This window comes from Brassica oleracea, chromosome C8 (genome assembly GCF_000695525.1).
Source record: "Brassica oleracea var. oleracea cultivar TO1000 chromosome C8, BOL, whole genome shotgun sequence".
NCBI lineage: Eukaryota > Viridiplantae > Streptophyta > Magnoliopsida > Brassicales > Brassicaceae > Brassica > Brassica oleracea.
Window position 1 is genome coordinate 10,346,620 of NC_027755.1, and position 9,952 is coordinate 10,356,571.

General features: G+C 35.0%; 2 protein-coding genes and 1 long non-coding RNA gene across 5 annotated transcripts in view; 1 reads left to right on the top strand and 2 right to left on the bottom strand.

The window, feature by feature from the left end:
• Positions 1-69: 69 nt before the first annotated feature.
• Positions 70-3,531, bottom strand: LOC106310213. 2 transcript variants are annotated; one of them, XM_013747445.1, is made up of 4 exons: positions 1,364-1,805; positions 1,077-1,267; positions 790-988; positions 70-411 (listed from the first exon to the last, which is right to left on the bottom strand). In XM_013747445.1, exons 1-4 carry the CDS (start codon positions 1,487-1,489, stop codon positions 388-390), a joined length of 540 nt encoding a protein of 179 aa, XP_013602899.1. In that variant the 5' UTR covers positions 1,490-1,805; the 3' UTR covers positions 70-387. The 2 variants fall into 2 exon arrangements, with proteins under 2 accessions (XP_013602899.1, XP_013602898.1); XM_013747444.1 differs by lacking the exon at positions 70-411 and adding an exon at positions 3,013-3,531 and having other exon boundaries at positions 533-988; positions 1,364-1,538.
• Positions 3,532-7,690: 4,159 nt separating this feature from the next.
• Positions 7,691-8,449, bottom strand: LOC106308625. The gene is made up of 3 exons (XM_013745765.1): positions 8,351-8,449; positions 8,174-8,288; positions 7,691-8,089 (listed from the first exon to the last, which is right to left on the bottom strand). Exons 1-3 carry the CDS (start codon positions 8,447-8,449, stop codon positions 7,896-7,898), a joined length of 408 nt encoding a protein of 135 aa, XP_013601219.1. The 3' UTR covers positions 7,691-7,895.
• A 962-nt stretch (positions 8,450-9,411) lies between these two features.
• Positions 9,412-9,952, top strand: part of LOC106310302 — an 8,721-nt gene continuing 8,180 nt past the window's right edge. The window contains exon 1 of one of the 2 annotated variants that reach the window (XR_001263750.1): positions 9,412-9,579. This is a non-coding gene — a long non-coding RNA (uncharacterized LOC106310302). The remainder of the gene's footprint in view (positions 9,580-9,952) is intronic. The other variant, XR_001263751.1, reaches the window with a different exon arrangement.

The window sequence follows — 9,952 nt, forward strand, 5'->3', positions numbered from 1 at the left end:
GGGAGTTTCTATCATCATTTCATTTGTAATCATTAAATCTGAAACTGCAGCTAATAAAGTGTGTGCATATCCTGAAACATTTTGAAGTGATGTAACCTAATAACTTTCTTTTTGTCACCAAGGGCAAGAAATGATTGCTTAAAGAACAAGAAAACGATATTTAGCTGTTTATTCTTTCAATTATACATTGCGGTCGAGACGTGTTTCTGTTGCTTTGGAGGTACTGCCCATTTGGCCTAGTGGTATCAATTTAAATTAGAAGATGGTCAGTCTCCATCACACTAGACGCACTGTCAACATCACTCTTTATTTCACTGTTCTCGCCAAAACACGTTTCGGTTGGCCACAAAAGTGAAAACGCACATTTTTTTTAGTAAACGCGGATTCTCACGCTAGAGCCTTGTGTGTAGGCTACACATGTGTGAATGTCCGTTCAAAACATGTCAAAAACAAACAAAACAAAAATTATTGAATAGCATTTGCAATTTATAAACATAAATACGGATTAAGATGTTTGAAACTACTTCTGGTCTTTATATATATACAAGTATATATTAAAATGATATACTGATGTAAACACGATCATAAACGCGAAAAATAAACAAAAATTATATGGGCACATAAAAAATCATATGTAACACTTAAACTACCGACCGATCTAATGAATATCGTATTGTCATATCTGATCGTATTTCTTTGATTTCAAGTTAACTCTCAAAGTTACAAGGGGCAGGAAAAAAAATAGAATTATTACACATTGTGGGTAAGAATTTTGTTTTGAGTGTCAACCTGTAATGATGATTTGACGTTGGATGCAAACGCTCCAAGAACTGCACCCAGTGCTGAAACGCACAGAACGCCGGATGATGCGAACAGACCGTCTTTCACAAGGTAACACTCACCGTTTAGCCACCCTTTGCCGTATTTCTGTTCTCTGTTCATGCTTGCACCAATGATTATCAACATAGCCGCAACCGCAAAATTAACCCTTCAATTAAAGAAATACAATCACATACAGTTAAAAATTGATTCGTTTTTATTCGTTAATCTGATTTAATAATATAAGTATTTCTCACCAAGAAAACAACAGAAGAAATACACGAAACGGCGCCGTTTCCTTTTTGTTTGTTTTCAAGAAACCCTTACAAATCACAACATTCCCGATGATCTGACCAACCGAAACACAGACCAGAGCCGCGGTTCCAAACCTGAACGCTTGACTTTCGGGTAGATAACATGATTCTCCATCCCATTTCAGATATTTCCCCTGAAATAAAAAAAAACAAAATAATTACCAGATTCTTGTGTTCTTAGAACATAAAATCGATAACTTGGGAAACAAGTATTGGGCATAACTGTCCACCTTAGCCTTCTGAAACTCAGACGCGAGACAAAGGAAAAACGCGGCGAGACCAAGAAAAACTATGAATATGAAAATGGGAGATAGCTGGGGTCGCTTTTTCCGGGTATCTTGTTCTTGAACTTCCATTGCTTTGTCCTAAAGTTCCCAGAGAGGGAAAACTTCCTTGAGGCTTACTCTACAATTGCAGAGAAATATCTATTTGTGAACGTATACATTTTTATATGTTGACAAAAATGTATTTATATATATTCGCGTTTTGAAAAAGTGGATTTGTTCTTTGTTGTGATGGTTGGGTTGTTGGGTTCTTTGCTTGGCTTTTGTGTTAATAAAGTGTAATGTTGAATCTTTGAGGATTATGAGTAGAATAAACTCTTTCAAGCGGGATTGGTTTACTTTTTCACTTGATTTTTTTCTTTCCTTTATGTGATTATAGACAACTCATTCAGCGTCACATTAATTTGGATGAAATATTTTGAATCAATTTAATTAAACAAAAACATTCTTAAATAATAAATGTATATATTACCTTGTTATATACTACTAACGTTTTCCCCACTAATTTTCTTCATAATGTTTTACCTTTCATTAAGAGCAAAGCTGTCATCCGAATACTGGTACACATCTCAAAAACGAGTGATATTATACATTAGACGTGCAATCTAACGTGTATTAGGACATTTTCATGCTATGTTTACCTAATATTAAAATCTAAATATATAAAATAAGTTCCTTACAAATTAGGTCATGAAAGATGCAACTATTATTATATAGTCTTAGGCTAGCATCTATTATAATAACGTGTGGTCTGATTGTATTACATATATGTACAGACCACGATTGACTGCAAAAAATGTCTTCTAAACTATTTCCTTTTGCAGTCACTGCAACCGTTTTGATGAAAAAGTATGTCTGCCATCGTCATATTTTAACGTCTTTAAACTCATAATATATTGACCTTAAATTGTCAATATAAAGTTTATGATTATCATATATCTAGATTCTGAACTAAATTACAAACATCATACTTTTAGGTTTTGTTTATTAGGTATAACACCATGATTGGCCATGGTTGACCACTAACACTAATATGAATGATTTTAGAAAGTGAAGTTCAAAACCTAGAGTATAAATATTTAAAAAGTATTACTTATCGTGTAAAATGTTATTTTTTTAACTTTTTATGTACTCATCCAAACTCTTTGGCACTAATAAACTTAATAGAAATAAATGGATAACGCTTAATGGAATAAGATGAATTGAATTTAATAGAAAAATAAATAAACAAAATTGTTATGGAATGTTTTGCTTTGTATTTTGTTTAGTTTTTTTTTTGTTGTGGAATTGTTGAAATGATCATTTCATTCAATTCGGGTTAAATAATAAAAAATTATGGAATTAATAGAATTGATCATTCTATAATATTTCATTCCAAAAATAGGTAATCCAGTTACAACCTTTAATTTTTGGTATTTAAAGTTTATAAAACATCTTTTCTACATCATTTGGTTACATTTAGTATTTTAAGTTTTGTAGGCTTTTATAGGTTTATAAAACAGAAGGAAGTTTATTAGTATTTTTAACATAATCCAACATGTAATAATGATTAACAAAGACATATGTCTGACATCTATAAGAGATAAATTACTTACTTTATTAATTGACAAGAGCTCCATCTATATTTATTGTAGCTTTGTACTTCACTTGCGCTTCAACGTTACAGGAGCAGAACTTGCAGGAGAGCTCGGCGTGATCTAGTCAAGAAGAAGTATATCAGTCAATCAACGTTTGGTTTGAGCAGCAACTCTGTCTTCAGCGGTGGAAATTGATGGATGAGTGGATGGTTCGAGCGGTAGCACGGACTAGCTAACTCTGCGGAAAAGATTTTGGCTAGATGGGTGGAGCCCGGACATACACCTTTTCCTTGTCTGAAACCTCCAGTTTTGACCAGGCTGAGGCATTTACTCTGAATGCATCCGCAAGACTCGTCTCAGTGATATAGGTTGTGTGCGCTAAATTTTCAGGTTATCAAAAGTGTTGTTCGTGAGGAAATGTAGGTCCGGTATGTTATGAGAGCGGCCAATTCTATTAAAGTTCGTGGCAACTTAGCGAACACAACAATGAGGGCTATAAAAAATAAAAAAAATGAAAAAAAAAAACAAAACAATGAGGGCTATTGGTAGCGATCATAGACAATGAGCGCTATTTGTATATGACTTTGGCATCACTTGTCAAAGTTTATTCTTGTATTTTGTTGTATTTTTATTTCGTTTTTTCGTTGTTGTTCAGTTGTTTTCATAAAAAAGATTCCACAACTAGTTTGTCATGTAATTTCTGTCCAAATAAAAATTGGTAGAAAATTTTAGCATTTACACCAAAAAGACCATTACTGTGTAATAAATAAACTTCAACATTCTTAATCAAACCAAATGATGTTGAAGAAGACACAATACTGAAACTTCTAAAAAAAAGTTAACTTTCATGAAATGGTATTTAACACTTTATTGTCCTCATCCAAAACTCTTTTTGCTTTGCGTTTAGGTAAGTCTTGCGATTCAGTTCTTTTTGGTGGAATGAGGAACTTTAATAGAGATGGAAAAAGTGTTTAAATGTTTGAAGATAAATATTTTCATGAAAAGGAAATTTGTGTTAGTAGAGAGGATTTGATTAAAAATGAGATGAGAGAAAATATTTATAACCTCCAAATTACAAAATATCTCAATGTTTAATTACAATCTAGAAACTTTAACAAAATATTTAAGTTATTTTATTTTAATTATCTAGATAATTCTCTGAAGATATCTAGATAATTATTCTAAGAAGATGGAAAATATTTCTAAAACTTGTTAAGTTTGGACCAACACATGATTAGTAAATTATTATCTCAATATTGTGATCCAAAAACAAGTTTACTTTTCAACACTTCTCTCCCTCGAATATGTCTCTACCAACAACTGCCACAACAGACCTACGCTCCACTTCAACTCTAAGCAACATACATGTCATGTATCATCTTGGTACACATTTTGCAGAAGAGAACAGAAACGTTTTTTTTATATTAACAAATTTGCTAATTGTGAAATTCATAATCATCTTGGTACTCAATGGAATTCAGAAGAGTCATTTTGGGTTTCAAGAATAACCATTAAGGATACACGACATGGAATACAAAAGAGTCATTTTGTTGAAAAACTTCTAAACTCTTTTGAGGAATTATAAGAAAGAGAGAAATACAAAACTCACGTTTACCTGATGCACAAGCACATCCATGAAATATTGAAATTTATTGCTCATTTCTTGAATCACCAATGAGAGTTTATCGATTTGTTCATAGTTTTAAACTAAGGGTTATTTGCAAAATTGACTCAAAACTAAAAGTCAACCACAAAACTAACCTATGTTATTTTTTTTTTTGAAATTTCATTTGCCATATTCACCCAACAAGTTCAGATTATTCACGAAAATGCTACTAAATTTTTTTCTTTCGAAAATGGCATTTTTACTCTCTCAACCTCATCATCTTCAAATATTTACAAGATTGCCATTGCCATCAATACACCAACCACCATGAACAACCAATTTGAAGCTCTTAATGCACCTAATATCGTCTGTTAAGTCTTCTAGAGAAGACATAACAAAAGACTTACTAGTAAGTAAATAGAAGAAGACTTACTCCGTCGTTTAGCCATGCTAAGGGGGTTCGGATGATGTGATAAAACCGACTTTGACATCTACGTGGTTTTTTTCAAAGGTGTTTTATAATAACTGCAAACACAAAATATAGATAAACAATCATTTTTTGAAGACTAAAGCAAGCTATTATGGGATATTCTCTCACTTACGGATCAAGTTTCACCCAGTCAGTGATCACTTTCGACATCTTCTTGTCAACGGGTGCAAAAGGATCATAACCTTGGCCAACCCTTTTGTTTGGAATCATCAGTTTGGCAGTGATGTTTCCCTTAAAAGGAGATTGTTGTGAGGCAGCAAGATTACTTGTTGGCTCACTCTTTCCACGGACATATACCACAACAACATCCTTCTTTGTCTGCCTTCTAGTTTTCCCCTACTGTAAATCTGAAGCAGTGGGTACTCGTTTATCGTATACAAGAACACTAGGTTAACCACTCAGTTCTGAAGGTTTCACCTCTGGCTCATTTGCTACAGAAGACTCAGCTCTTTCGAGGAACTCAGTTTTGGGGACCCACTCGGTTCTTGGGCGTCATTCTGTTCTGCTTTCGCCTCATTCACACTTTCACTCTGCAATTTTGATGTACAAGATGGGTTTATAAAATATTAACCAAAGATCCAATTCACACATCAAACAAAATCCATACATAAGCAAAGTTCCAAGCACACTAGAAATACTACATTGGAATTGTTCTGTTCCGGTCTGGTTTCTCAGACCACCTCAACCTTGAGTAATAGAATAGCTGTTTGAAGGAAAAAAAAAGAAACAAAGCACACATGTTCTGACATACAATGGTTCATCCAAGCACACACAAGTAACAAAGCACATCAGTTCTTATTCCTAACACTTTGCCTAGTGAATCTCTTCTCTGTGATTTTGGGAGAGGTTTTGGTGCTAACTCCGGGTTCGTGCACACGTTTTGGCGGACTTGAAGTTGTGATTTGAAGATCATTAGATGCAGTCCCTTTTTGGTGATTCCCACCTTCTTCTCAACAGCTTACACCATATCCCCCAGCAACTTGATCTCCTTAAGACACATCTCAAACTCATCCCTCATGGCATCAGCTATGTCCCTGAAGTTTTTTTTCAATCTGCTCTTTGGTCATCCCACCAACAGTTGTAGAAGCCTGTGAACGAGCCTCTGTATGACGAACTTTACTAGCCTCTGCACGTGCCTCAACATAAGCCTTTTTACGAGCTTTCTTCTGAGGTCTTCCACTTTCTTCCGTCACACCACTCTCTATCTCCGCTGCACTCACTTCCTTCTTCACAATGGGTTAGTATCGGTGACTTCCTTGCAATCAATGGTCCACTTCCATTTAGGTTTCGCATTAAACATGACTTTCATTATGTTCTCCTCAGCTGAGTCCTCTACATCAAAGTCCCCTCGTGGAAACATTTCACCAAAGTCCTTCTGAACAAAGTTGATCACTCTAGTCTGCAGTAAATAAAAGATATCAACTTAAATATTTGACGGATTAACAAAGACTGAAGTCTTCCAAGGATCCAAGGAAGCAGCGGCGTGAGTGACGACGAGAGAACGAGTCCAGAAGCTTAAGATGACGATGACGAAATGAGAAGACGTTAAACAGACATAGACGGAACAGAGGTCCCGACGCCGGCGGCCATGGGCCTCACCGGCGTCGAGGGATGAGAGCGGCGGCTGCTTGTCTATATTCTCTCTAGGGCGAACGAACGAATTCTTATCAGCACACATAATTATAATGATATCATTTTCATTTTATATGAAAAACAAAGCTCGAATGACTACGAGCTTATTATGTACATAAATAATATACACATACTATGTAAGCATAAAACCAGTGGAAGAAAGAGGGTGGTGGCCTTGGCAAGAACTCTTTTCCCTCCTCTTCTATTGACATTCACGCACGACGCAAAGGAAGGAGATACGGAACGCCTCCACTTCTGCCATGGATCCTCTCTGCTAATACTTGTCCCAATCGCCTTGCCTCCTCCTAGTTAATGCTTTATCCTACAAATTTCATCCACAATTTACTATTTAGCCTTTCTGACTATCACTTTACTTCTCATCTTATTTTGAATCCATTAATCAGAATACCTTAATTTCCACAATCTACTGTTTAGCCATTTTAATGGTGGCCCCATTAGCAGAGATCTGCAGTGTCATCATCCCCACGAGGGTAAGAGCTGCTGTCGCGATACCTTTGAGAATTACGGGACTGGCTAGTTCCTGAACCGTAAGAGCCGCTCCCTTGGCTGTGATTCTGATCTCTCTTGTGTTCAAAGGTGCAGCGTTACTGGTACTGGAAGCACTCGGGCCAGCATTGGCGTTGAGACTGGAACTGGGAGGAGTTCCAGAAGCATGCATTATACTTATGTAGCTAGCATGTTGAAAAGAGAAAAAGGCTGTAGGTAACCAAACAAGCATTGACGACAAGGCTAGCTAGGTAACATGCAAATCAAAATAAAGATGAAACCAGAATGACATACGGCAGTTGCTGGTCAATCCCTCCTAAAATATATTATCTGATCATACAAAACCAAACTTCCAGTGTACATTCGTGCCAGCCAGCAAATTTGTCATTATAAGGAGACCTTTTGTCCTAATAACTAGAGTGAGTAAACTAATTTATGACGGACTATGGCTTGCGAAGAACAACCACAACGGACACACAGAACCATCATAATAAAAACATACAGAAGATGTGCATTACACATTTCGACACACTCTCTCTAGTCTCTTCCAGGGAGAATACATGAAAAGAAAAGAAGGATTGAGAAATAGTCAAGGAAGCGTAGGAGGAGAGACAAGACAGTAAATATTTGGATTAAGGATTTGGATGGGTTAATAATAATAATAATTCATAAGGGCAAGAGGAGGACGGGGCAGGGGATGAACTCAGCAAGTAAATTGGCGTCGATGAACTTGGAGTGGATGGCTTCCATGCTCATCACTACCAGCTCCGTCCCCAGCTCATCCGCCACCTCTCCTATAACGGCAGTTGCCTTTTTCCCTTCCCCAAGCCTCTCCAACAGCTTGAACTCCTCGAAACCACCTGAGCCAACAACCATTCCAATTACTTCATCTCATTACTCTTTTTCTTTTTTTTTTCTCTTTTCTAGTTAAAATTCATAACTACCTTCTGCTAGATGCCACCGGATGTTGGATACTTGAGTCTCGTGCTCCGAAGATGACTCTCTTTTTTCTTCGTCTATGACTGAATCAAACGGCCGTGAGTGAATTCGAACGAGAAACTCTCAGTGCTTAAAGAAGTTTGGTTATATAACACTCACCTAAAACTATCAGTTGAATACACCGCAAGAGTAGATCCAAAGTTTGAAATCTGAAGTATCTGTGTGGGACTAGGGTGATCTTTATAGTTTTTCTTAGTCACGTAAATGTTATAACCACACATGAAAGGAAACAATAGATTTCACAATAGAGATGTGATATATTTCCAAATCCAAATAGAAAAAGTCAGAAAAACTTACTGGGGTCCTTTACACAAAGAACTTTTTTAATTATTACTAGAGATTTACCCGCACGCCCGTGCGGATGTTAAGTATTTTTATATATGTTGATTTTTGTTTTCTATATGAACATCTCATATATTTAAGATGCAAAACCATTTTGTAATACAGTTGTATCACCATATTAATTTTTATTTTTTTATAAATTTTTATTTGTTTTCCATTTTAAGTCTTCTATTTTTTTTTTTTAAAAGTACATATTGAAATGTTAATTGTTTAGTAAATGATAATATGCTATCAATTTTAACGATTTTATAAACAAAATCTATATCTATAATTATTGTGAATTTTATGTTTGTACCTAAATAAAGAAGACATATTTTTTTAACAATATATAATATAATATTGAGAAAATTCTCTAGGATAGACCTAAAAATTTTTTTGTCACAAATATAGACTTTAAAAATGAAAATGACCAAAATAGACTTAAATGTTTTATCAAAAGAGTGAATATACACTTATACCTCTAGGGTTAATTAATCTAGACATTAGGGTTTAGAGTTAAGGGGTGGAGTTTAGGGTTTAGGGTTTTAGGTTTAGGGTTTAAGGTTTAGAGTTTAGGGTTTAGAGTTGAAAAGTGGAGTTTTGGGGATATGAATTCAATTTTTTTTTAATTTTTTTTTAAAATTTTCAAAATAAAAAATGTTATTTTAGTTATTTTAGTTTTTGAGGTCTATTTTTGTGACAAAAACTTAAAAAGATCTAATTTAGAGAATTGCCCTAATATATTTTCTTAAATCATTTTTCTAAAGAAAATAATAATCACAATTTTCATTAATGAAAATGAAATTAAGATTATGATTTGCGCTGAGGTATAACGTTATTTGGGCTCAAAAAAAATTGTTTGATGTGTCAAAAACCCCATTAGGTATCTGTTTTCTTTTCCGGGAACAAACAAACAGTTTTGTGTCACCGACGAAAAGAAACAGACTTATTTTTCGATCAAAACAAAGCTAAGATCCAGACCACATGTTCTTATGTTTCTGGATCAAAACTAAGAATATGTATGCAGATCGTAAGTGAAAAACTATACATATATCACTACAAGAAAACAACCATATTCTGACGGACATTCCGACGGAAAAAGAAATTCTCGTAATATCCCGAGGAATTTCCTCGAGAAAACCAAATTTTGTGTTTCCTCGGAAAAAACCGATGAATTCCGTGGAAATATTATAGCCGTTGGAGAGCCGTTGGGAGATTTTACAAAATTCCGAGGAAATTCCGACGAACTAGCCTTTTCCGTCGGAATTCCGTCGGAATTTCCTCGGTCTGTCGGCAGGATTTAAACTATAAATACAAGCACTCCTCTTCCTCTTCATTCACTCAATATCTTCATCCTCCCTCTTACTCTATTTACACACGAATTTGATTCATAAAAAATATGT

Excerpts from the sequence above, each read along its gene's own strand:
- LOC106308625 (XM_013745765.1), bottom strand. The coding sequence starts at position 8,449 with ATGTGTGGTTATAACATTTACGTGACTAAGAAAAACTATAAAGATCAC. Across the intron at positions 8,289-8,350 it reads ACTTTGGATCTACTCTTGCG|TTTCTCGTTCGAATTCACTC; the intron begins GTGTATTCAACT and ends AAGCACTGAGAG. Across the intron at positions 8,090-8,173 it reads CCGGTGGCATCTAGCAGAAG|GTGGTTTCGAGGAGTTCAAG; the intron begins GTAGTTATGAAT and ends TTGTTGGCTCAG.
- LOC106310213 (XM_013747444.1), bottom strand. The coding sequence starts at position 1,489 with ATGGAAGTTCAAGAACAAGATACCCGGAAAAAGCGACCCCAGCTATCT. Across the intron at positions 1,268-1,363 it reads CTGAGTTTCAGAAGGCTAAG|GGGAAATATCTGAAATGGGA; the intron begins GTGGACAGTTAT and ends TTTTTATTTCAG. Across the intron at positions 989-1,076 it reads TTTCTTCTGTTGTTTTCTTG|GGTTAATTTTGCGGTTGCGG; the intron begins GTGAGAAATACT and ends CTTTAATTGAAG.